Source organism: Nesoenas mayeri (genome assembly GCF_963082525.1).
Source record: "Nesoenas mayeri genome assembly, chromosome: 16".
In the NCBI taxonomy this organism is placed as follows: Eukaryota; Metazoa; Chordata; class Aves; order Columbiformes; family Columbidae; genus Nesoenas; species Nesoenas mayeri.
In genome coordinates this window covers 12,396,141-12,422,166 of record NC_137562.1, presented here as the reverse complement: position 1 = coordinate 12,422,166, position 26,026 = coordinate 12,396,141, and the positions used below count along the sequence as shown (strand labels likewise).

At 52.5% G+C, this 26,026-nt stretch overlaps 2 protein-coding genes across 2 annotated transcripts in view; one reads left to right on the top strand and one right to left on the bottom strand.

The window, feature by feature from the left end:
* The window catches only part of PLCG1 (phospholipase C gamma 1), a gene marked incomplete at its 5' end in the record, with an annotated part of 45,059 nt that extends 29,758 nt beyond the window's left edge, over positions 1-15,301 (top strand). Inside the window, 24 exons of the mRNA XM_080354767.1 lie at positions 238-339; positions 1,374-1,492; positions 2,257-2,342; positions 2,669-2,789; positions 3,229-3,397; positions 3,851-3,973; positions 4,914-5,015; positions 5,239-5,426; positions 5,770-5,970; positions 6,400-6,519; positions 6,961-7,141; positions 7,478-7,555; positions 8,013-8,116; positions 8,355-8,451; positions 8,562-8,631; positions 9,159-9,316; positions 9,740-9,836; positions 10,263-10,487; positions 11,200-11,348; positions 13,097-13,211; positions 13,344-13,505; positions 13,769-13,857; positions 14,424-14,611; positions 14,966-15,301. Of these exons, the coding sequence (XP_080210893.1) occupies positions 238-339; positions 1,374-1,492; positions 2,257-2,342; positions 2,669-2,789; positions 3,229-3,397; positions 3,851-3,973; positions 4,914-5,015; positions 5,239-5,426; positions 5,770-5,970; positions 6,400-6,519; positions 6,961-7,141; positions 7,478-7,555; positions 8,013-8,116; positions 8,355-8,451; positions 8,562-8,631; positions 9,159-9,316; positions 9,740-9,836; positions 10,263-10,487; positions 11,200-11,348; positions 13,097-13,211; positions 13,344-13,505; positions 13,769-13,857; positions 14,424-14,611; positions 14,966-15,008 (3,087 nt within the window). The 3' untranslated portion in view covers positions 15,009-15,301. The remainder of the gene's footprint in view (positions 1-237; positions 340-1,373; positions 1,493-2,256; positions 2,343-2,668; positions 2,790-3,228; positions 3,398-3,850; positions 3,974-4,913; positions 5,016-5,238; positions 5,427-5,769; positions 5,971-6,399; positions 6,520-6,960; positions 7,142-7,477; positions 7,556-8,012; positions 8,117-8,354; positions 8,452-8,561; positions 8,632-9,158; positions 9,317-9,739; positions 9,837-10,262; positions 10,488-11,199; positions 11,349-13,096; positions 13,212-13,343; positions 13,506-13,768; positions 13,858-14,423; positions 14,612-14,965) is intronic.
* A 6,469-nt stretch (positions 15,302-21,770) lies between these two features.
* On the bottom strand, positions 21,771-25,791 carry ZHX3 (zinc fingers and homeoboxes 3; the record flags this gene model as incomplete). The annotated part of the gene is made up of 2 exons (XM_080354565.1): positions 21,771-21,849; positions 23,028-25,791. 2 exons carry the CDS (start codon positions 25,789-25,791, stop codon positions 21,839-21,841), a joined length of 2,775 nt encoding a protein of 924 aa, XP_080210691.1. The 3' UTR covers positions 21,771-21,838.
* Between the last annotated feature and the right edge of the window lie 235 nt (positions 25,792-26,026).

Genomic DNA, 26,026 nt, shown 5'->3' with positions numbered 1-26,026 from the left:
TTGGAGAGAAAAATGCGTGGCACTGAGAAAATGAAGGCCACTTAGGAACAGGGCAGATTTCTGCTGTTGCATCCTATCCGGCATTTGTGCTGAGCAGTTGAATTCCTGGCAGAGATGGTCTTGCATTTAAAAACTGCCTCTTTAATAGTTAAAGCTTCTAGTTGGATGAGCCGCACATGGTTTTGAATAACACTTTCTGAGATGCTTTCTTTTTTATGTCTCTCTTGTGGTTTGCAGGAGCTCTGGGCTGCAGATACCCTTCAGGTACAGGAATTCATGTTCAACTTTCTGAGGGACCCTTTGAGGGAGATTGATGAGCCTTATTTCTCCTTGGACGAAGTAAGACACCTTGAACGCTAGTATATAGGGAGTGTATGGAGTGGGGTGTGGCGTCCCCGTGTCGCATGTGCTGTGACAGCTCTGCTGTCCCTGTCTGCACTGCGAGGTGGTGGTTTTGAAGGATCACAGCTCCTGTGAGCTGCCTTGCTGTGCGAGATGGACGTGGTGGGTCACTGTGTTGCACAAGAGCTGGTTGGCGAAGGGAGTGACTTCTGGGCCTTCTTCTTGCTCTCAATGTGTGCAGCTGGGAGTGCTCATCAGGCAGGTCATTGGAGGAGGAAATGGGCTCCATTTGGGACATGTAGGGGTCTTTAAAAAGCAAGAAGAGCTGAAAACAAAATAATAAAACCAGCTGGAGATGACTGTGTCACTGGCACTCTGGACCAGCGCAAAGGTCCCTTGACCCACATGGCCTTAAGTGAGCTGTTGCTGGCCACATGTACTGCAAAATAAAATGCAGAGCAATTAATTTGTCTCCAGCTGGTCAGACAGACATTTCGCACAGCTCAGGGGATAGGTGGCAATGCCTAATCACAGAATCCCAGAATGTCAGGGATTGGAAGGGACCTGGAAAGCTCATCTAGTGCAATCCCCCCATGGAGCAGGAACACCCAGATGAGGTTACACAGGAAGGTGTCCAGGCGGGTTGGAATGTCTGCACAGAAGGAGACTCCACAACCTCCCTGGGCAGCCTGGGCCAGGCTCTGCCACCCTCACTGGGAAGAAATCTCTTCTCCAATTTAAGTGGAACCTCCTGTGTTCCAGTTTGTACCCATTGCCCCTTGTCCTATCATTGGTTGTCACCGAGAAGAGCCTGGCTCCATCCTCCTGACACTAACCCTTTACTGATGCTGTGGTTACTCGAGCACTCTGTGTCAGTAGCGTGTGTGCTGCCTTGGTTGCCTCTGGTCAGCCTGTGCTGAGCTTAGAAAATCACAACCTGCTTGGTAGCTGCTGGCACAAAGGGTGAGATGTGTGTGAAGCTAAACTGGCTCCTCCACAACATTAACACGCTTCTGTTTCTTCCTGAGCAGTTTCTCACCTTCCTGTTTTCCAAAGAGAACAGTATCTGGAACTCGCAGCTGGACACAGTGTGTCTGGAGAACATGAACAACCCCCTCTCCCATTACTGGATCTCCTCCTCACATAACACGTAAGGACGAGGGGGCGGCTTCTCTCTCCACCTAGCCCAGTGACCTGTTTCCCTGTGCCAGGGTGGGACTCTCCTGATTTTGCCTGATCCCAGTGATGAAGTCAGCACATCAGAGACCATTTTCTTGATGCCCCAGTCCTCCCTCCATCATTTAACCATCGGGGTTTTGCTCAGGTGTTGCCAGCAGACACATCTGCACAGACTCTGTTTTCGGGTCTTGCGCTGTCACTCTGGCCATTTCTTACTATTAGCAACCTCATCTTCCATGCAGGACAGATGTGATAAAAACCTGGTAGGTTGAAATTGGCTGCTTGCCTTCTCTGCTGCTAGAAGAATATTGCAGGACCTGCGTTCTTTGCAGACAGGCTCTGTGCTCCCTGTTCATGGGATGCAGTGGCATCACATTAACTCAAATTTAAAAGACCAAGAGCCTGGAGGATGACAGCGAGCTCTTGTCTACCTGTGAGAGCTGGTCTGACCCTGCTCTTGGTCTGCTTCTGGTGGGTGCAGGGTGGACACCAACTCTGAAATGGCTCTTTGAGGCTTATCTCAAGAGCCACCAGCACGGCAGGACCTCAGAGTTGTGCTAGCAGCCCCCTGCAGCAGGAGCAGAGCTGAACCCCTGCCCTGGGAGACGTGGCACATCTGGAGAACAGTCATTCTCACCGTTCCTTACATCGCAGAGGCAGATCCGCGATGCCCCAGCAGACATCTCTGCCCACAATGAGCATGTTGCTTTGCTGATGTCTTCTCTCCTGTGCCAGATACCTGACGGGGGATCAGTTCTCAAGCGAGTCCTCGCTGGAGGCGTACGCCCGCTGCTTGCGCATGGGATGCCGCTGCATCGAACGTGAGTACCCGGAGCCAGCGCTTCTGTGTCCATTGTGATAGCTTCCGATGGTGAGGGAAGGCTTGGCATGGAAGACAGGGCTGGAGGTCAATGTGCCAGTGGCAGCGTTGTCACTGTGATGTGCTGAAAGGGCTGAGATTGTTTGCTTTGTGGGACTGGGCGGTACATGCCTGAGCTTTTGGTCCCCCAGAGATCCGGATTATCACCTCACTTCTTTATTACCATCCAACACAGTTCCCAGCAGCACTTAGTTCTGTCCACCTCATGGCCATGTCCTGTCTATATTCCAGCATTTGGGCTCAGTTTCCCCCATGGGTCTCTTTCAGTGGATTGCTGGGACGGTCCTGATGGCATGCCGGTCATCTACCATGGACACACCTTAACCACCAAGATCAAGTTCTCTGATGTCTTGGTCACCATCAAGGAGCATGCCTTTGTCACCTCCGAGTGAGTACAGCGGGGACATGGACCTCAGCTGGCAGAGCTGACAGGAAGGCAAAGAAAGGGTAGAGCCAAGGCTGTAGCAAAGTGAATCCCACCTTTATCCAGAGCTCTAGCACAAGACCACACACAAGGGATTTGGTGGAAAAAAGCATGTCCTTGTGTCTCTCAGCCAAAGAGGGGTTTCTCCCAGAAAATGTTGTGGTAGGGAGGGTTTTGGGTAAACCCCAGGAGTTTGCCAGTCCTCCTCCACGCTGTGCGCTGCCAGCAGCCGTGAGGACACCTCATTCTAGGATGGTTACACTGAATGCTCAAGACAGCACAGATGTTGTTGATGCAAACTGCTCTTTGAGGGCGCAGAGGCCAGGTTTTGAAACAGAGCTCAGAAGGCGTTGGTTCCATCCAGACAAGTTGCTGGTTCTGATGGCTCTTTTCCTCCTCCCAGTTTCCCCGTCATTCTCTCCATTGAGGACCACTGCAGCATTGCTCAGCAGAGGAACATGGCGCAGAATTTCAAGAAGGTCTTTGGGGACATGCTCTTGACCAAACCAGTAGATATTTCTGCTGATGGCCTTCCCTCTCCAAACCAGCTCAGGAGGAAGATTCTCATCAAGGTGAACTCGCTTCCCCAGCAAGGTTCCTAACTGGGGAGAATGGGGGCAGATGGGGTGAGGGTGTGGGACCAAGGGCAGCTGCTCACTTCTGGAAGGGGATGGTTGGCAGAGCAGGGTTGGAGGTGGAGACTTGATGCTAGAAACAATTGCAGACAAAGAACTCTCTTGCTTCAGAGGAGCTGCTGGGAAACAAGCTCAGCAGCTGAGTGCTGCCTGTCTTGAGAGCTTGGGGGATGCTGGTATTTCTGCAGCAGGAATCACCTCTAGCAAGAAAGGGTGGGACTTCAGTGCCATTTGATGACCTCTGTGGCATGGTTTTTACCTTGCTTCTTTTAGTCTGGAGGAACCCACTGCAACAGACCTGAAGTTTTAGGGTTGTTTGGCAGGGAATCCATGCTGCTTTTTGGGTGCCTGCTCCCCTCAAGGTGCCTGACCCGCTCTCTCGTCCCACAGCACAAGAAGCTGGCCGAGGGCAGCGCTTACGAGGAGTTACCCACCTCCGTGATGTATTCAGAGAACGACATCAGCAACTCCATCAAGAACGGGATCCTCTACCTGGAAGACCCCATCAATCACGTACGTCTCTCTCTGCTGCTGTCACCCTGTCCCCACTCCGTGGGCTCCATAAATGATGTGGTAACTCCGTAAGGCGCTGTGTGGTGGTGAAGTAAGGGCTGTGGTGCAAATGATCTAAGAGGCCGTTGGTCTATCCAGTTTCTCAGGAGTCTTTGAAGGCTGGGGGAGTTTTTATGCTGGCTCTCTCCTGTGCTTTTCCCTAGGCATCTCCTCTTGGCCCTTGCTAGAGGCAAAGGCTGAGCTAGAGGGAGCTCTGGGCTGAGGCACTTCAGCTCTTGTGTAATCCATAGAGCCTGTTATCCATTGCTGCAGTAAGTTCCAGGGATGACCTGCATTTCTAGACCTGCCCGCCTCCTACCCAGTGCCTACACACTTCACACACCTAAATGAGCATTCTGCTTTTTAAAGCACCAAGCTTTCATTCTAGTGTGTGCATTTATATATACACAGTCCACTTCAGCTGCTTTGCTTCACTAAGGATTTGTCAGGCAAAGTCACATGCAAATGAAATAGGTTTTTGGAAAATAGGGAAGTGCAATGGTAAAGCTGCATAACCATCTCTGATATCCTCGTCTCTGATAGCCGGCATGTTGAATCCATGTTGAATCCGCGGGCAGATTAAGCATTGATTTGCTCTTCGTGTGGTCGTCTCTGTTTAATACGTACTGGGGTGTTTGCAATGTGATCTGCAGTCACTGTGTATGTAAGACCTACCACATGCTGGTTTTTTGCTACTGATAAGTCCACACTTTGGATCTGGAGGATGTCTTGGAAGCTCCGTTGACTCTATTGAAATCAGTGTTGTTGGTGACTGTCCTTTGCAAACCTGATCACTCCTCCCTGCTTGCACTGATCAGGAAAGGATGAACCCATGGATGGGTGGTGAGGAGTGTGGTGCTTCCCCAGGGGGTCTCTTTGCCCAGAATTTGTTTCCTTGCAGGAGTGGAACCCACATTACTTTGTCCTGACAAGCAGCAAGATCTATTACTCTGGGGAGACAACCAGTGACCAAGGAAATGAGGATGAAGAAGAGCAGAAGGAGGTGAGGGCTTCCTTGTGTGAGTTGTTGCCCTAGAGAAGAGCCTTGACTGCCCAAGGGGCTGAGCATCTCCACTGCCAGCTGCCTTCAGGGCAAGATCCTGTGGTGGGAAGGGTGGGAGCTGCTTCACAAACTCCTTAGTACTGGTTGGAAGACCCCTGAGCAGACTCCAGCACCACAAGCCTGCCCTCAGTAACCCAAGGGTGTTGGGTTTTCCCCCTGCCAGGTGAGCAACAGCACGGAGCTTCACTCCACGGAGAAGTGGTTTCACGGGAAGCTGGGAGCAGGACGCGATGGGCGGCACATTGCAGAGCGACTATTGACGGAGTACTGCATTGAGACAGGGGCCCCCGATGGCTCCTTCCTCGTCAGGGAGAGCGAGACCTTCGTTGGGGACTACACCCTCTCCTTCTGGTGAGGGCCACATGCGCCAGCTCACTGGTGCTCCATCTTGACACCATTTTCAGTGGTGGGGTCCCATTCCATGGTGATCCACAGGCAGGTTTCTCCCCGTTTCTATGCCCCAACATCTTGTCAACTTACTGTCATGATGCAGAAAGGTCAAGTCCTTTGGGACCCATGTGTGATGGGTTTCCTGTGGGGCAGGAGCTGTGCCTGAGGCAGGTGCAAAATCACAGAAGAGAATCATAGATTCATTTTGGTTGGGAAAGACCTTTAAGATCACTGAGTCCAACTGTTAACCTAACACTGCCGGTCTCCATGGATGACCCTGGTTTACCCCGTTCCTCTTCTGCAGGCGCAACGGGAAGGTGCAGCACTGCCGAATCCACTCGCGGCAGGATGCCGGCAGCCCCAAGTTCTTCCTGACGGACAACCTGGTGTTTGACAGCCTCTACGACCTCATCACCCACTACCAGGAGGTGCCGCTGAGGTGCAACGAGTTTGAGATGAGGCTGACAGAGCCGGTGCCGCAAACCAATGCTCATGAGAGCAAAGAGTGAGTGCGTGTTTGGGGAGGGTGGGTCATGTCCGCTGCGCGCTGGGACCACATGGGAACTCCTCCCAGGTCTCTCTGCAGTCTTTACTTCTCCTCTCTGGTCCCCCCTTGCTCCCTGCGGGACTCAGTGTTGTTGTTGATGGAGCCGATTGTCTTGGAGGCTCAGTGCAAAGAGGTTTGGTTGGAAGCTCAGTGCAAAACAAGGAGGTTTGGTTGGGATGCCCTTACCCATGCCACACATCAGCAAACGGCTCTGTTCTTGCCTGCCACGCAGAAAGAAGACAGCCCTGTTGTAGCATTACATCTGTGATGTTCTCTGCTCCCTGCCCTCCTTTTGTGGGCTCGAGGGGAAACCGTGTGGCACGGCAGAGGTGTGGGCTGAGCTGGATGTGCAGAGACCCATACACAGTGATGTGTTTTTCCCGAAAGGTGGTACCACGCCAACCTCACCCGGGCCCAAGCCGAGCACATGCTGATGCGGGTGCCCCGTGACGGAGCCTTCCTGGTGCGCAAGAGGAGCGAGCCCAGCTCCTACGCCATCTCCTTCAGGTGCGTCCCTGGAGATGGGGGATGGGATGGGATGGGATCCTGTGGTGCATGAAGAGCTCAGGAGAGGGGCTGGGAGCTTGACGTGAGCCCTCCCAGAGCTCTTCTTGCTCCTGGGTGGACCTGGATAAACTTTAGAGTCCCTTGAGTGCCTGTAGGACCCTGCTTCAAAAATTACCTTAATCATTTGTAATAATTTAATGATTTGATTTAATCATTTATAAAATTTAATATTTTATAATAATGTAACAATTTTCTGATTTAATACTTTATAATAATTATTAATTAATACTTAAAAAGGTATCTTATCTCACATCTCCTGATGGGAGATGGCTGTGCTCTGCAGCCAGCCCAGGGGAACCTTTTGCTTGGGTGTCTTTGTTTTGGCAAAGACCTTCTCTTGCCAGGTGCCAAGTGGCTTCTCTCTGTCTTTCCACCTGCCAGGGCGGAAGGGAAGATCAAACACTGCCGGGTGCAGCAGGAGGGCCAGACCGTGCTGCTTGGCAACTCTGAGTTTGAGAGCCTGGTGGACTTGATCAGCTACTATGAGAAGCACCCACTGTACCGCAAGATGAAGCTGAGGTACCCCATCAACGAGGAGACGCTGGAGAAGATCGGGACAGCGGTGAGTGTGGGGCTATTGGAAGAGCTAAGCCAAAGGGTGATGGACAGGTCCATTTTGAACTGGTGCCTTGGAGTGGTGGTGTGTGACCCATCTCTGTGCTTCACAGTCCACATTTCTTGGGGCTTTCCGTCCTGTTTGAAACACTTTTTGGCTCGAGTGAGATTTATTGCTGTCCCTCTGACACAGGTCAGCAGGGAGTGTGGGCTTGGGCATCTGTTTGCAGCATCATCTTTGGTCTTGTGCTTTCCCTGGAGTGTTCTCCCTACCTCCCCCAAGGTAGGGGAGCTGTTCTCGGGCAGAGCCACAGCTGTCACCACAGGCCCTTTGCTTCCACAGGAGCCGGACTACGGAGCCCTTTACGAGGGACGTCATCCCGGGTTCTACGTGGAAGCCAACCCCATGCCTACCTTCAAGGTACGTTCTTACTGCTTGGCATGAAACGACCTGCAGGGGCTGAGGGTTTAGCAAGTGTCTCTTTATTTTCCAGGAACTGTGTTATTTTCCACACTCATTTCTAGACCATGCAGGGAGGGAGACATGCTCTAGGCTGAGCCTGCAGGTTCCCAGGCTGGGCTGCCTCTTGTTCTGAACTCTCCAAACTAAACCCGTCAGTAGCTCAGGCCCAAAGGAAAGTGGCTGTGTGGGACAAACTTGTGACCTCTGAGTTGGCATAAATCGGGACCTTGATTTGTTCTGCAAAGGTCACTAATGTCTGGCAGCCTCTGGCAGCCGGTTGGATGCTGCCTGCACATGATGTGCCTCACAGCCTCCAAGCAAGCACATCTGTAGCGGGAGGTGACCTCTCATCCCATGGCGCGTTGTCTGTGTGTCCATCCGCTGCCTGGCCTCACGGGACCCCTTCTCATTGCAGTGCGCAGTCAAAGCCTTGTTTGACTACAAGGCGCAGCGGGAGGACGAGCTCACCTTCACCAAAAATGCCATCATCCAGAATGTGGAGAAGCAGGAAGGCGGCTGGTGAGTTGGTCCTGAGCCTCCTTTTGCCTTTGGGGACACAGTCAAACTTTGGGGTCACCATCCATACAGTGGTGTGTCTCCTCTAGGCTTGGGTCCATTTGGGGATTGCGCACAAGCTGCACAGCCTCACGAACCCTAAAAGCAGATGATGGGGGAGCTGCCTGTCCCCCGTGGCGCCAGTCAGAATGCTCTGGGGTGCCACAGTGGGTGCTGACACTGCCCCTTCCCTTTCTTTCAGGTGGAGAGGAGATTATGGTGGCAAGAAGCAGCTATGGTTCCCTTCCAACTACGTAGAGGAGATTACGAGTCCCGGCAGCCTGGAGCCGGAGCAGGAGGTGAGCTTGTGTCTGAGCGGGGCAAGGAGGGCTGGTGGGGAAGAAAGCGTGTGTGCAGCCCTGCGTGCTCACCACCCAGCGCCATCCTGCCTGTGCTTCATCCCCAGCAGCAGCTGGATGAGAACAGCCCCCTGGGAGACCTTCTTGGTGGTGTCCTGGATGTGCCCTCCTGCCAGATTGGTGAGTGCCAGGGATGGATGGAGGAGCAGGAGGTGTTACAGCTCTGTTGCATGATGTTTGCATATCTTTTCTGTGAGGATTTGTCCTCTCTTGCATACATGTGGTCCAGCCTCCCTTCCAGGCTGCTGCAGGCTCTGGGGCTCCTGGGTACTAGCCAAGCTGGGTCTGCTCTGCAGCTCTCTGCTGCCCCTCTGCTCCCCACACCCCACAGGACATTGTGCTCCTGGTGGCTCTTCCCACCTGGGCACTTCAGGGTACACAGCAAGGAAGATGCAGGAATGGGAGGAAGAGGGCATACAAAGGCCCCATAAGTCGTCTTAGCTCCCTCAGAATACACTCAGTGTTCTCACCTATTGCTTCCTGGGCTCCATCTGTTGCCTCCAATGACCAGAAATGGGAGCTGCTTTTCTCAGGGCAGCCATGAGGCTCCCTTAGTGTTTCTTCGCTCCCTTCTTCCCTCTGCGGTGTGAAGGACTTGGTTTAGCATCCCGGTGTAACCTTACCCTCTATTCCCTGTCCCCACGCAGCCATCCGCCCCGAGGGAAAGAACAGCCGCCTCTTCGTCTTCTCCATTAGCATGGCCTCGGTGTCGCGCTTGTCCCTCGATGTGGCAGCCGATACACACGAGGACTTGCTGGACTGGGTGAAGAAGATCCGGGAGGCAGCCCAGACGGCTGATGCACGGGTGAGTCTGGCGAGCCCTTGGCACAAGAGACATCTCCTTGCCAAGTCCTGCATTTCCCAGGAGCTGAGGAGAGGTGGAAACTGGTGGGGAGGTGGTGAGATGGCAGCCTGCAATGATTGGCAGAGAAGTTAAGAGATTATAAAGCCAGAGTCATCTTTGACTCTGATGATCCTGAGGGTCTCTTCCAACAGAAGTGATTCTATGATTCTATGCCCTGTGCTGGTACTGGTGCCATTCCTGCTCCAAGCAGGAGGCAGGACCTGCCCGAGGCCCTTTCCATGGTGCTTCTGTGGTGACCCCCATGCAGACCCAGCAGACCTGCTGGTGGTTCCCACCCTGCCGTTGACTGCACCTGGTGAGCTGTGTTATCCAACACCACTGCTCCTGGGTGGACCTGACTCCTTTCTCTCTCCCTCTTGGCAGCTCTCCGAAGGGAAGATGATGGAGAGGAGGAAGAAGATTGCCCTGGAGCTTTCGGAGCTGGTGGTCTATTGCCGACCTGTGCCCTTCGATGAAGAGAGTGAGCATCTGCTGGTCTGGTAGCCCCTGCAGGCAGCCACCGTGGCATTACAGACCCCACGATGCGCCCCAAGGTGCTGCTGTCCAAAGCAAGTTGGAAGCAGTTACATTGTAGCTCTGGAAATCTGCTTCTCCAGAGGGTGGAAGTTCTCTTCCCCATCCATCTGTTGCTGGGATCTATCAGCATCCAGAGCAGCTGCTGAGGGAGTGGGGCTGGAAACCATCGTGCCCCATCACCAAGAGTGGCTTCCATGCTTTCGGCCATTGGTGTTGGGCATCTGGCAAACCAAAGCCAAGGCAAGGTCTGCACGATCTGATGGTGGCTGAGCCAGGGGAGGAGAGGATGATGTTAGGAAGGGCTCCAGGGTGGTTGGAGAGTCTGGAAAGGGAATGTTCTCCTGGTTTATGCTGTGCTATCTCCCCTCAGAGATTGGCACAGAGAGGGCCTGTTACCGAGATATGTCCTCCTTCCCCGAGACCAAGGCAGAAAAGTATGTCAACAAGATCAAAGGCAAGAAGTTCCTGCAGTACAACCGCCTACAGCTCTCCCGCATCTACCCCAAGGGCCAGCGCCTCGACTCCTCCAACTACGACCCGCTGCCCATGTGGATCTGCGGCAGCCAGCTGGTGGCACTCAACTTCCAGACCCCAGGTGAGGGCAGCAGGAAGGTGGGCAGGTTCTTGGGGGACTCGGTGCCTCCTGCACCCCTACTAACCTGGTCCTGGCAAACAGGAGGGCTGGGAGGGGAGCTGGGCTGATCCAGGAGATTGTGATGCCACGAGGACAAGTTGAAAAGGAGACAGATAAGGGAGTTCCCCTGAAGTCCCTGGTGACAGGCAGGGGATGTACCAAAGGGGACGGTGCAGCCCCAGCCCTGGGACACCGGCTGGTTGCAGGGTCTGGGCCCAGCTTACTGTTCTGCTCACCTTCTCCTGTTTGCATGCTGCTCCAGCCTTCCCTGCTCCCTGGCCAAACCCTGCTGTGAGCCCGGCCAGCTCACCAGAAAAAAACCTGCCTCACTTTTTCCTGCTGGCTTTTTCATTCCTTTTGCAAATTGAGGCATCTCACAGGGTGGTTTGGCAAATGCTGGAGCCAGGACAAGAACAGCTGAAAGGAGAGCGAGGAAAAGAAGGGGACGACCTGTAGAGCACAGGGTAGTTGGGCAGGTTGGGTGTGAGAAAGTCACCTCATGGCCCCAGCATGTGCATAGGCTGCAGCAAGGCCATGACACATGAGGGGTGGCCAAGGGACAGGCCAGGTTCCCTTGCAAAGCGCTTCCCGTGAGGCACCAATAACCCCGGTGATCTTGCTTGTGGAAAGGACACGGGGCCTCCTCCCTCCATCTCCTGCCTGTGCTCTCCAGACAAGCCCATGCAGATGAACCAGGCCTTGTTCATGTCCAACGGCCAGTGTGGGTACGTCTTGCAGCCGACCAACATGCGGGATGAGATCTTCGACCCCTTCGACAAGAGCACGCTGCGGGGGCTTGAGCCACTCTCCATCTCCATTGAGGTCAGTACCTCCTCCCGGGGTGGGATCCAGGCAGTTATACCGAGGTTGGGGCAAGTGGAGTGGTAACATTTTTCCGGGTTCCTGACCTCTTTCTGCTGATCCTTAGCAAAACCCTCAGCCCCTGCTTAAGAGCTGTCCCGCAGCACAGGCTTGGAGAGAGACCCATGGGTGCTGCTGAGGGAAGTGTCACCAACCTCTCCAGGTGCCTGGAGAGGAGTAGCAGGTGCTCCCCCCAGGACCCCTCTCGCCTGGGGCCCAGTGCCGGCAGGTGGCATCCACGAGCCACGGAGGTGACATCCCTGTCCCTGGAGCTGGGCTGTGACTGTCAGAGCACAGGGTGGCTCCCAGTGGGGAAACACAAGAGCTGTGCCTTGTCCCTTCTTTGTCACTCAGTTGCTCTGGGCTTGATATTTCCATGGCCCCTTGCACATGGCCCCTTTCAGGAAGATGCTCGTGTTTGGAGAGGACTTCTCAGCCCATTTCTGTGTTGCACTGCTGGTGATGATAAGAGGAGGGGGTGCTGCTGGTGGGGGGTACCAGAGGATGGTCTGTGGGTCTCTTTGAATGTTTTTCTTCCTGTGTCAGCTCATGGAGCCACATGACAGCGGCTCTGCAGGGAGATGGGACAGCTCACCAGACAAAGCTCCTGGAGGGAAAGGGAAGGCCATGGCTCTGGCAAACCAGATGGCTGATGTTTGGACCAGTGGCTGTCCCCCTGGATATCCCTAGTGGCCTTGGAGCCAAGCTGACTGTCTGTGGGTCAGCAATGTCCTCTGCGAGTCCCTTGGTCTCAAGCAGACCTTGGGGAGCAGACAGAAGAGATGCTGCCTTTAGGTGCTCCCAGGTTTCTGGCAACACACACAAACTGCAGCTCGTCTGAAGCCACCTCTGTTTCAGAGTGATCCCACCTAAAAGCAGCACAGCCCTGCTCAGAGAGGACACTCCATCGTGTCCCATCTGCACCATTAACCCTGTATCTACCATCTCCCTAAAACTCCCTGTCTGTTTTCCAAACTTTTCCTGCATCTCGGGATGCAGCTGCCACCAGCAGGTATCAAGAGTCACTGTGCCGCAGCCTGTCACCGTCTCCTTTAAGAGATGGGCTCAGCCTTTTATCCTCCAGCAAACCCGCCTGATGTCCCCACCAAAGCCAGCTTTCACGGATGGAGAAGCCATCTCAAACTCAGCATGACTCAAAGCACATGATCCAGCGTTGGCAGCGCGTCCTTCCCCTGCAACAGCGGTGTGCCCACAGCACGCTGGAGCGACATATGGCCACTGGCAAGAGGGAGCTGGGATTTCTTTCTCCTGGAAGGCAGCAGGTTGCCATTGGAGTTGAGCACAGGCTGTGCTGTGAACTGGAGGCAGCGCAGGCACAGAGAGCAGCTCTTTTTCATCATCAAGCCAAGGCAGGAAGGCGAAGTTTGGGCAAAGAAGGGGGTGCTCAGCGTAGCTCCCCAGGCTTGGCACGGTGTAGAAAGGATGCTGTGGTCCCAGGCTGTGCAGGCAGCAGACAGGAACCTGTTTTATGGCTTACAAGTCAAACTGGTGGTTGGTAACACCATAACAGCTTCCAGGGGTGGGAGCTGTTTTTCATGGAGAGGCAGGATGTGCTGGGCTGGCTGTCGGTGTCTCTTCTCTCTCCAATTAGCAGAGCCAGGGTGATTTATTTGGAAAGAAGATGTATGCAAACAAGGTTTTTTCCTTTGCTTCTGTCTCTTACCAAGTCTCTCCTGCTTTCTGCCCAGGTCCTGGGGGCTCGGCACCTTCCCAAAAACGGAAGGGGAATTGTTTGTCCTTTTGTGGAGGTGGAGGTGTCTGGTGCCGAGTATGACAACGCCAAGCAGAAAACTGAGATTGTGGGTGAGTTAACGAAGGGAAGGGAGCAGGAGGCACCACCACCACCCTGACTGTGGCATGGGCAAAACGTGGCCCCATGGGGTATGTACAGGGCTCAGAGGGGGCTGCCCAGTGACAAGGGTGTTTTCTGACCAGCGGACAATGGCCTGAATCCTCTCTGGACCCCGAAGCAGTTCCACTTTCAGGTCAGCAACCCCGACTTTGCCTTCCTCCGCTTCGTGGTGTATGAGGAGGACATGTTCAGCGACGAGAACTTCTTGGCTCAGGCCACCTTCCTGGTGAAAGGCTTGAAGACAGGTAAAGCGCTCTGGGCAACAAGGGGCGTCTGGGTGGTCTTCACTACTTTGGTAATTGCGTTGTTAGCTGGGGAGATGCTGAGTTTCATAGGAGGATGCTGTTAGGCTCTGGGCTGGCTCATTCCTTCTGTGCCAGATCACATCCATTTGCTGCCATCGCTTGGGGCTGACTGCCATGAGAGGGTGCTGGGGCATAGAGGAAACCCACTCGAGTTCTGTGCCAGGGGACTGACACATCGGGTGACACCAGAACTGTCTCTGTAGGTTTCCGATCTGTACCCCTGAAGAACAACTACAGTGAGAACCTGGAGCTGGCTTCCCTGCTCGTCAAGATAGACATTTTCCCTTGCAAGGTAAGGGCTCTGCACTGCTGGCGGGTCAGTGTAGCAAAGCTCAGCTTTGCTGGGCTGTGGGGATGCACTGAGGGCTGGTGGGATGGGAAGCTCCGGGCTCCCCTCCTGCAGTGAGCTGAGGCATTTCAAGCAGCGTCCTGCTTGGGCTGCATTTGACTTGCCTGGTGATGCCTTCAGCAAAAGCTGAAGGAGGCAGATTTGCTCCATCCCAGTCCCTGTCTGAGCTCAGGGGAAGTTACAGCTTGGTATCACGGAGCCCGGCTGGCCCAGCACCATCCACATTGCCATACGATGAGGGCAGAGCTCTGTCAGAGACAGATGTTTCTTTTATTTCTTCATTTAAAATGACAGTGGAGGGAGACAGCGATGGTTGCTAAAGAGAGAGCAGCTGCGCATTGCAAACCCTGTGAGCCTGTGAGCCTGTGAGCCTGTGAGCCTGTGAGCCCTGTGCGCCCTGCATTGCAGCTCGCAGGACAGTTGAGGCCCTGCACTGGGACTGCCTGTGTTACAAGACATAAAATTCAAAATCCCAAGCCCTTTCTATATTTCTTTTTTTTTTATCTAAGCAGGAGAATGGTGAAATAAACCTCTTCAGTGCTTCAGCCCTTCGGGAGCGAGCAGGGGATGCTTCCAGTCAGCTGCTGGCGAGCAGAGGCAGAGAGGGCTCCTTCGAGTTGCGGTACCAGCAGCCCTTTGAGGAGTTCCGTGTGTCACAGGAGCAGCTTGCTGACCACTTTGAGAGCCGGGAGCGAAGGTAATACCAGTGCTCACTGAGGTCTTCCCAGCGTGAGATCCCCCAGCATTTCAGCCTCCTTTGTGCAGGCTGATAAATGCAGCCTCCCCTTAACCCAGTGTGGAGCTGCAGCCTTGTTTGCTGCCTGAAAACTCTCAGTTTCAGCACAAAAGTTGTGCCAAGCTTTGGGGGGAGTTACTGCTTTGGGGTCCATGGGGATAGGGTGGGACAAGGAGGTGCCACCCCGCAGCTGGTGGCACTTTCCCCCAGTGCGGGGGACATGCTGAGCCCTCACTTTCCTCCCGCGGGGTGGCTTTTGGCACTGGAGCATTGCCCTTGGTCAGCCTGAGCCATGTCCCCTCTCTCTGTGCCCAGGGTACTGCGGAGGACCCGGATCAACGGGGACAACCGGCTGTAGCCCATCTCGGCGGGCGAAAGCACCTGCGAGTGCTTGTGAATCTCACGGCACGCTGTGAACTGGTTTCTATGGAAACGGCACTGCTATGGCCTACTTTCAGGCAGCTTTTCCAGTTTCTCCGCTGAAGAGTGTTCGAGTGGAGAACTAAAAAGAAAAAATTGGAAAAAAAAAAACTAAACACACACAAGACCCCTAACCCACCCCAAACACCCACCAACCTTCACCACCAAGCCCTTAACGAAGCGCATCCGTGCGTCCAGCCTGCCAGCCGCCGAGGTGAGAGACAAAACTGTCTATAATGGCAAGGAAAGAGACCCAAAAAAATTAAAGAAAACCCAGCCAGCCCTCTGCCACCGCTGCTCTGCCTGTATTCCCGGACATCCTGCGCAGCTGCCGAGTCCCTTTGCAGCCATCCTTCCATCCTTCGCTGGACCGGTCCCAGCACACCGGGCACAGGGGGACTCGAGTGACCAAGGTGGCACTTATCTCTATCTTGGCGGCATCGCATCTACCTGTGTAGCCACTGCCGATGGGTCCAGTAGTGAAACTCGACGTTTACAAGGCCGCTCTAGCTTTAAACGACAATAAAAGTGTCAGTATTACATAGGTGGTGGCTGGATGTCTGGTGGTTTGTCCCCAAATTGCACCAAGGAGCTGGGGTGCGGCTCTGCTGGGGGAGGCTGTGCTGTTCTCTCCTTCCTCCTGGCTTTAAGGAATTTGCAGCTACTGGGGAGAGAAATAACCAGGAGCAGCCACAGGTTTAATGTTGTTGACTCAAAATGGTAAAATAAGGGTATGTGCTACCGCTGACCAGGCTTTTCTGAACTGGAGTGGGGACAAGCAGGCACAGAAAGGTTCCTAGGATGGAGGTGCACAGAAGGTGCAGAAGGGTTCCTAGGATGGAGGTGCCTGGGCTCCAGCATGCTGTCGGGTTCTCACACTTGTGGCCTTACCCTACAGGTAAGTAAGTTACCATGTTTTTAAAACACATGAGCATTCCTGGCTCCTGGACAAGCAAATATCCCCCTGTGCAGGGCTGCTCTCACCAGCTCTGGATGCTTCAGCACCACTCGCCCCATGAGCTTCTCAAACCCAAGTACAATCACCAGTCGACTCCCATTCGTCTTTTCCACTCTTTATTTAGGAACAACCAAAAAACGTCTGGTTTCATTTCAAACAAACTGTACAAGCAAGCTCTTCCCCTCGCCCACCCTCACATCCACATATACAAAAGGAAGGGAAACTTGCCATTCACTTCTCAGAAGTGGCATTGTTGCTACAGGGAGTTCTTGCCCTCAGAATAAGAGCAGGTAAAGTCCATAGCAGGTACCAGCTACCCTAGCCCTAGTAATAGCCACAGCCCACAATCACAGGCAGCTTCACTTTTTTTTTCCTCTTTAAACCTTTACCAAAAGTAAAAACTATTTCCTGTCTCACACGATTGCCAAGGTGACCATCTAAAACCGTGGTCTTAAAAAAAACCAAAAGAACAAACCCACAATAATAACCCCCCTGGAACCCCCCACACCTCCCCGGTACAAAGACGGTTTACACAGCAGAGCCCTTGCTCTGCTCCCAAGCTGCACGGCCACCCTTATGAAAGGTCCCGTTGCAGCTACAATTACATTTTCCTTTGGATAAATCCAAGCAAAAATTCCAGGTCATTCAGCACCAGCATGATTTCTAAATAATAATAATTAAAAAAAAAAAAAAAAGACCCCATTAGGCTGACTTTGTGGTCTGCTGAGAAACAAAGTGATCAACACGCTGTTCCCAAAGTCTCTCTTGTAGTGCAATGTTAGTATGTGCAAGGGGAATCACAGCCACGTACCCATAACACCACCACGAGCCTGATGGGGCAGAGAGAAAGTGCAATTTTAGCAAGAAGTTTTCTATGCCATGGATTCCTAGCCCAACCTTCGCTAGCACCAGTAAGCAAGAGCCCTCCTAATACCAGCCTCCATCAGTACAGGTTAAAAGTGGCTCTAACTGTGCCATCAAAATATGGCCAACACCAGCCAACAGAGCACTCTTTACTGGAACACGCAATAACGAGAAAACCAAACAAAAATCACTGCTTAGGCAACAGAGCTCCCTTGCTCTGCTTTTAAGTTTTTCAATGCAAATCCAGCATTCCTGGCAGGGACCACTGCCAGTAAAACATACAGCAGAAACTAAACTTGGGGGGAAAAATAATACCAAAAAAAAGTACAGTTTGCAAGTGTCTCATCCCCGCTCCTTCTGTAGTGTTTCCTAGTCTTACCCTGCTGGTTTTGTGATGAACTGAGACAACAGAGGTTACTGCAGCGAGCCGCTGTATCACATTAGGCCACTGCTTGATTTGAAAAGAGCAAAGCCAAAATCATCTGGGCAACAGGAGAGAGAAGTTTACAAGCGCTTTAAATACCATCAACTCGACAGGAAGGTGCAGCATCGTATTAACTTTCTAATTTGTGCCTAAGTGCTGAAAATCATCTTTCTCTTCTGATTCCCAGATTCCGAGCATCACCTTCTGATCAGTTTGTCTCTGTAATGTCTCTAAAAGAGGGGCTGCAGGGAAGACAACAACACTTCTTCCACCTGTGACCAAAAATTGTCATTTCTCAAAAAAAAAAATATACCCAAAAGCGTAAATGTAAAACCAGCCTTGTACATCCTTCTAAACAGACAAGGGACACTTCGCAAAAATTAACCAAGCACATAATCTTGCACCTCCAACTTCTGTGTGAGCAGTGAGCATCACCCGTGCAGGAGAAGGTTCCAAGTGCACTTGTGGGCTGACTATGGCATTTCTCACCACAGTTGCCACCAGCTACTGCTTTTGCTGGTGGCTTCTCATGGTGACAAGACAAGCCCCTGGCAGGGAGGGGACACGAGCTGTGCTCAATACCTGCAGCTGGAGCCCTGCGGGCTGTGCCAGCGGTGTGCCAAGCATCGGGACAAGCGCTTGTGCCCATTCTCTCGCCGTGGCTGCGGGTCCAATACAGCAGCACTCAGCTCTCAGGTGAGTGGAAATAGGAGCCTGGAAATTATGGTTTGTTTAGTGTTCTGCTAAAAAAAAATAAAAAAGAATGATTTCCAGGGTGCCAATTAAGGAGTTGAAAAATAAGCTACCCAAATGAAACACAGAGTCACGGCAGGGCCTGCTGACGTGAATGAAGTAACTGCGTTCTTTGTATCAGGAGAACCAGCAGCCCCTTTACACGAGCGAGCAGGTACGGCACAAATCAGGGTATAGGGTTATTAAGCAATTGGATTATGCCCTTAATCTAAGCAGTCTCGGAGACATAAGTAACAAGATTCACACGGATTAAAAATGATGGTAATTACTGTGCCTGTCAAACCCAAACTCGCACAGAGCAGATGGAGGTGAAGAATTTGATTTCCGTTCCTTACTGATGCCGGCTACACGACCTCTATCTTACACCCCTCCTTTCAAGTAAGATGATAATCTTTGATTAGATGATGATAAATATTCACACACTCTATAGACTTGTGGTGATGCTTCCTCTTAACACCAGAAGAGCTGCTGGGAATGTCAAAGCCACCTCTCAACTGCTCCTTCCAGTTTCAGACGCAAACACGTTTCTAATGTCCTGCACCAAAACCCGAGTCTGTTTGGAGATGACACCTGCTTCTCAGCTTCAGAAACAACGTGCTAAGGAAACAGAGGACCACAGAGCCAAACTCTCAAAAATCTTTAGCTTATACTTTCATGGAGATTTCAAGTCAACTAAAAAAAAATGCAGATAACAAGGAATGTGGGAGTTAGAAAGGGAACTCGATTATTTTCTGATCTTTTTAGTCTCTAACTCTCATCCTCCCCTCGCAATGGGGCTTTGCCAGCCTGGTTGCCCGGCTGCCACGTCCAAGGGGAGTCTGCATGGAACCACTTCTTAAAATTCCTCCAAACCAGAAGAAAGAAAACTCCTGCTGTGCTTGTATGAATGCATGGAGACAAAGCTCAAAAACCTCAGCAGCTTCCAACCCTCAAGGCTGGTTTTTCTGTGTACACCGGGAAATTCTCCCTCCAGCTCACAAGACCTCTCTTTTCATTTTGCTGGAAAACTGGCTGAATACAATCCAAGTGCAAAAAATTTCAGCTAGTGCATGGAAAAACAGTTTGAAGGGACCAGTTCATACCAAATCCTTAAGCAATTCTGTAGATGGAGTGGGGATCACTCTTCCAATTAGCCATAGGCCTTTAAGTGTACACCAAAAATCCCACAGAAAATCACCTTGAACGGGCAAACTACACTTCCAACATATTTATATAGCAAGTAGTTAGTAGAAGTGTACATTTTTAAATGTACATCTTAATGCAATAAAGAATCAATGGCATATCTGAACTGTATATATGTGTACTTAAAAAAACCTGCATGTACATAGACACTAGAAAGTAAATGACCTAGCTGTATTTGTTCTCTGAAGGTGACACCGTACACACGCTCATACTCTCGGGCCGCACGGCTCCCAGATCTGCTGCCTCCAGCTCTAGGACCACCCAGCTTCCCCCATCACCTCTGAGATTTTGGGATGCGCAGGATTGCACCCACGAAGGTGAACCTCTGGGGCTCTGGCTGTCTTCACAGGGATGCTGCCCAGCCAAGGAGACACGAGGCCGAGGTGGGACAGCTGCTGGTTGTATCTCCGACCCCGGCGTGACCAGCAATAGCGCTTCTAAACAGAAAAAACATTTAGGGAGTCTGCTGTCACAGAGGGTGCTCCGGGATGACAGCACCCCTGCTCGCAGCGTTTTGGGGAGGGTTTGAATGCTAAGGGATGGTCGCAGTGTGGGTGTCTGCCCCGGATCCCTTCAGGGTGCAAGTTATCCATCCCCTCCTGACGCAGATGCTCACGCTTGGCTGCGGGGTGACAGCGGGTGCCGGGGGAGCTACGCGAGCTCAGGCACAGGTACCTACCGCATAGGCACGTACCGGGCGAGAGGAGACCCTCTCTTGCAAAGCACCGAGCGGATAAAACTCCCTCCTCGTAGGTGAGCAAGGCGGCCTCTTGAAGAAAGGACGAAGAATTGGAAAAGCAAGGGCAATTAAAGGTAGAAATCAGACACCATCTTTGGAAGAGGTTCTGAAAGAGCTTTTTTGGTTTTCAACCAGATTTTTTTGTAAATCTCTGGATCCGATCCTTCGGGACTTGCTACCCACCCTTCTAATAAATATCGTTTACCACCAACAATAAACTCTCCCACATTAAAAAGCTCTCACTAAATAAAATCCTTCTACTGAAAAAGCTTGGCTGAGTTAGCTTGGCAAAAATAAGGAGCTATGACTACTCTCCATAAATACATCAGCGGATAAACACCAAAAACTATTTAAGTTAAAGGACAATGTTGGCTGCAAAATAAACCAGGAATGAACCAGCCATGAATTAATTCAAACTAGTAATTTAAATAAAGTTTCTAATCATTCAAAGGCAGTGAAATTCTGGAATAGCCTTCCAAGAGCAAAAGTGAAGGCAAGACATGGAACCAATTTTGAGCCGGGATTTGATTAGTTTGTGACAGAACAGTCTGACACAGCACTTGGCTGGACTGTTCAGCTCAAGAGTTTCCCTTCTAGACCTTGTTTTCTGTTGGAAAAGAATATTAAAAAAAAAATCTGCAAGTAGTTGCATCACACAGCAACCAACCACCCAAGACAACATGGGCGCGTTAAAAATGTACAGGTACCGGGAAGCAGGCGGGTTAACTGGGAAATTTATTTTGCTATTTCATCAGAACTATTGCAGATGAACTGGGAAAAAAAGGCAAAAATAAAACTGGAACAAACACTTGAAGTTATCAGCGCTGCTGCAGGAGGATCTGTCATGTAGGGCTGCAAGAGGGAAACCTCCTGATTGCAGAAGAGCTGCTGCCTCGCGGATCCCGCGGAGACAACAATGGCTTGAACCACTCGCAGCAACACTGAGTATTCTCTGCGTTTGTTCTCTGAAGAACAGCTTGTTCTCTCTGAACAATAAAAAGGATTCCAGGTCAGGATGGAAAAATTATGATGTGCTAGTTCTCAGTGATTAAAGGGAGACTTGGAGATTTAACAGCCTGCTACAGTCTGTCTCCAGGAGTACAGGGGAAAGTATTCTGGCCGACAAGGGACAGGTGACACCAAACTCCATCTCCTCGGTTACCTGGGTTCAGGACCAGCTACTTATTGGAGAGTATGTAGTGCTAAATCTAACCTCATCCATTGGGATAAAAATCTCACTCAGCTCCCACTGGACTTTAATGCAAGTCTTCCAGTTTCCTTCTCAGATACCTCTCCTTTCCTAACAGATACACACACATTTGTTTGCCTGCAAAGCCCCTCACTGCCAGGGCTTAAGGAACAGAAAGGACAGAGAGGATATAAGCAGCCATGCCAGCCTTTAGAGAACAAACACTTTAACGGACAGAAGAAAAAAAATAGTACTGTGCCATGATAGTCCGTATCTAAGCAATGACCTTGTTTACACATGTCTGAGATTTGTTATGCTTGTATAGGCAGCTGTAGGCATTGGTATATGAATATGAAATCTGAAAGTCTGTCCTCTGGAAGGCAAACAAGAGCATCCTACTTGGCGGGTGGGAGCAGAGCCCCTGGCTCTGCCAGCTCTCGGCCATCCCCTCGGCTGGGCCACCGAGAGCTCTGCACCAAGTGCCCAGTTTTTGCACGCGTGCTCCCCCGTGGGCTGCGCTCAAAGGTCTCATTTACGGCAGTGCTTTATCGCCACGTCCTGCTCCTGAGGTTTGCATCAGCCCGGCCCATGGGTTTCTTGAAGACCAAACATTTCTTCTCAAGGGTAAGAGCAGATCCTCCAGGGCTGGTGGTTGGAATTCAGTCCGTTTCTGGAAAAGAACAGAGGTGTCAGAGATGCTCCAGCTCACCACGGGGGCATGAAATCTGGGAGGGGGAGGAAAGGGTGCAGGAACACATCCAGAGTTCTCAGATGCAAGAAGGGCATGGCCCCACTCAAACCCACGCTAAATTAGATAAGGGAGAGAAGCAACGAATTTTTGTTGATTTATTTTTTGTTTTAGGCCTGCAGCCGTGGCAGAGGCGTGTGGGACACTTGGAAGCAAAGCAGTGGGGCTGGAGAAGATCCCAGCTGCCCAGCACCCCAGCAAGGGGCTCGGCCATCCCCATCTGGTGGGAACCCCAGCCAGGGAGGGAACAGCCCCTGGCTGCACTGTGGAAAAGCCCATGGAGGGCTTGGAAACCACCTCACCTCTCCTCCACACACATACATGCCTTTCAAAAGTGAGTCCCGGAGGAGGGGTAGGGCCAGCAGCTGTAAACACCAGCCCTCCGTGTCCTTTCCCTCGTCGCAGCCTCCATCTTCAACAGCCAAACCTTGCCCAGTGCCAAACAAGGATGCTCACACATCTGGAGAGCTGGCAGTCAGGGAGGGAAGGCAGGAGGCTTTTGCCTGTGCAGGCAGGGGTGACATCTGCTGCCCAAGGCCAAGGGGAGGCATGGAGGGAGCCAGTGGTACAAAGGCAGTGGTACAAAGCCCCTCCTTCCCAAATACCCTTCCCTTTCATAAATAAACACTACTAAGATTCAGCTGGACAGGGTGCTGGGCCATCTTGTCTAGACTGTGGTTTTGCCAAGAAAGGTTGGACCAGATGATCCTTGTGGTCTCTCCCAACCTGATATTCTATGATTCTATGAAACCCAAGGACCACCTTACCCCCGGGCAGGTAAAGGGACCAGACACTCCCACTGTTTTTTCTTAGGTTTAAAATAAAGCCAGGATTTGGCTTCAGAATGGAGCCGGCATCCAGTGACCAAAGCAGGCATGGGTGGGCAGGCAGCTGCACTAATGGCATCTCACCAGACCCTCCTCCTCCTCGAATTACAGAGCCGTTTGGGTTGGAAGGGACACTTCTCTTTCCCAGGGGTGTCCTCAGTTAAAACCAAAACAGCAAGACCAGACACCTAAAGCCTCAGTTTCCCAAACAGGAAACACTCAGTGCCCCAAACGCTCCTGCTGAGCCAGCCCTACCCGAGGCAGTGCCCTTACCGAGCCGCATGGCGGGCACTGGGCCAGGGGTATCGGGGGTCCCGGCGCTGCCTTCGTGGCCGCCCGGCTCGCTGCTCTCCAACGCCTCCGAGCTGGCCTCGCACGGCTCTTTCCGAGTCCCCGCTGCCTGTCCAGCGCAGCCCTCCTCGGGGCCAGTGCCCCTGCTCTCCTCCTCCACCTTCACCGCAAACCACACCTTGAGCTGCTGGGCGCTGAGCTGCGAGCGCTCGCACAGATCGGGCACGTCCTCCTCCCGCAGCCCCTTCTGCTTCTCGTAGTAATCCTCCAGCACCTCCCGGCCGGCCGGGCTGACCTCCACCAGCCCCGGGGGGAACACCCCCCGCCTGTAGTTCTCATACCACTTCAGCTGCCCGTTCTTGTAGCCATAGCGGCTGTCCCCAAACCAGCGGATGACCTCGGCCCGCGGCAGGCCCGTCTGGGAAACGATGGCGTCGTACTCCTGGTTCGTGGGCCGCTGGGTCTGCACGAACATTTGCTTCAGCAGATGCCGCTGCTGGGCTGTCTTTTTGAAGTTCAGTTTGGTTTTCGGAGGGCTGGGCGGCTGGCTGGAGCTGCCATCCCCTTTCTCGTTTCCGCCAGCACCTGGTAACTCATTTTTGCCATTGGACTCAGTCACTCGCAAGTTTTTCAGGTTGATTTTGATGGGACTCACTTTCCGCTCCGCCGAGTTCAGGTTGTTGCCAGAGGTGTCAACTGAGCCATTTTCACTCGCAGCCCTCAGCTCATCGGAAGAGTCCTCTCCTTCCCCGCCATCATTTTCCGCCTCGTCCTCCTGCCGAGCCGCCTCCTCCACTTTCTTATTCTCCTCTGCCACCTTCTTCTTCCTCCTCTCCGAGAACCAGCTATCGATCTCTCTCCGCGTCATCTTTGTTTCCCCCCTCAGGCGGTTCACCTCTTCCTCTGCAGGAAGGGGATTTTGGGCAAAACTGCTCTCCAGAGCCTTCAGCTGCTCCGGCGCCCGCTCTTTGTACTTGGTGGGTGTGAAGTCGGGTGCCTGGTGCCAGGATTGACGCCGCGGCGGGGGGTGAGGAGCTGGCGCAGCCGCTGCCGCCGCCGGGCTCAGCTCAGCTCCTCGGGGCGAGACGTCGAAGGTTATTTCGGGCAGAGAATCCAGAGCGCTGTCTCCAGGGAAGACGGCCCGGCCACCTCTCACGTTCCTGTAGTGGTACCTCCTGTCGCTGAACCATTTCCGGATCTCCTTGGTGGAAAGGCCGGTGATTTTTGTCAGCCGCTCGACCTCAGCCTGGCCAGGGAACTGGTTTCTGCAGAAGCTGCCTTTCAAAGCCGAGAGCTGCTCGTGGGATTTCTTGTTTTTGTACACGTTGGGATCCAGGAAGGTCTGCGAGGAGATGGCGGGGCAGGCGGTGAGCAGCGGCTGGCCGCTGTTGACCACCTTCACCCCCGCGGTGTTGCTGGAGCTCACCGTGCCGTGCTGCGGTGCTGGCTGGAGCTTGGGGACAGAAGTCACCGCCAAGGTGAAGGAGGAGCTGGTGCCCTTCAACCCATTGGCCATGATGGGCTGCGTGACCAACAGCCCCCCTGTCCCCTCCGGCTGCCCCACCACATGGCCTGGCAAAGTTGCCTGAATAAGATGTGGGACAGTCCCGGGATTTGCAACCAGGGGGGTGTTCAAAACTGTAATGGTGGGTTGTGGCACCGACTGAATAACAGTGTTGAACATCTTCTTCCTGGCATCTTCGATCTCCTCCGGTGACCAGCTGATGCCCTGCTTCAGCCTCTGGGCAGTGAACCAGATCTTCAGCTGCTCCTCTGGGTACTTCGTCACCACGGTCAAGTAGCAGAGCTCGGCTTTTGTAGGGTAGGGGAACTTGTGGAAAGAGTTTTTGAGGAAGCTGTTGGAGTCCATGGCAGCGTTGTAAGTTGGAATGCTGCTCAGGGGAATCATCACCTTGGGAAGGGACTTTGACGTCGGAAGCTGCTGATGCAACGGGGGTTGCTGCTGCAGTGACACAAGTTGTGCAACCCCCGCCTGCAGAACAGGCACGTTTCCTATGATGGAGCCATTCACTATATGAGATGATTTTGTTGAACTTGCAGTGGGCTGGCTGACCGGCACGGATCCATTCGGGAATGGATGCTCTCCGTCTTTCACCTCTGACTCACCACCCAACTGACTTGACACGTTCTCCTTCAGCGTGTGGATTTTTTTGGCCTCTGGTTTACCTTTCATTATCTTCATGATGGGGGTTTTGGTGATGATAATTTCAGACTGGCCATCCACCCCTTCCTCAGGGACCTCTCCTGGCAGGTCATGGCTGCTGGTGGCCTCACAGAGACTTTGCTCCACAGTTGTACGATTGTCCTGCTTAGCCACCCTCCAGATGAAGCTCGTTTCACCAGCGTGCGACTCTGCGTTGTGGTGTGAGAGCCCTTCGTGGCTTTTTGCCAGAAAGTTGCACGCAACACACGCAAATGCAGGGTCTTTGCTAAAGTCTAAGTGCTCAGAGTCCAGGTGCCCAAAGAAGTGATGAACGTCTTGAGATCCAAAGTCACAAGACTTGCAGATATAAGTGTCACCATCAGCAATGCCACGGTGCCCATTAGACAAAGCTCCGCTATTACTGTTACTGGCACCAGCATCACCAGCTGCTGGCCCTTCCGCAGGAGCATCTTGTTGTGTTCCTTCACGATCACCTTCTCCAGCATCCAGTTCAGTCTCCTGAAGCACCAGTGTTTTTACCGGTATCATGCAGGGAGTTGTGGATTTTCTTTTGCTAGCCATCACTTCAGTTGATCCAGATTATTATTTTTCTTTCATTTAAATGAAATTCAAACTTAAAAAGCGCTATTGCAAGTGCTCCGTGGTCTAGATTCCAGCAAATTCATGATGTCCCAACGAGTTGTTGTCAAATGTTGACAAACGCCTATATTTGCCACTGAACCTGAGGACAAAGAGAGGGAGGCGAGGTTAGTTCCTTTGGCATTAGACAAAGCACAACTGTCCCGATATTTAACTG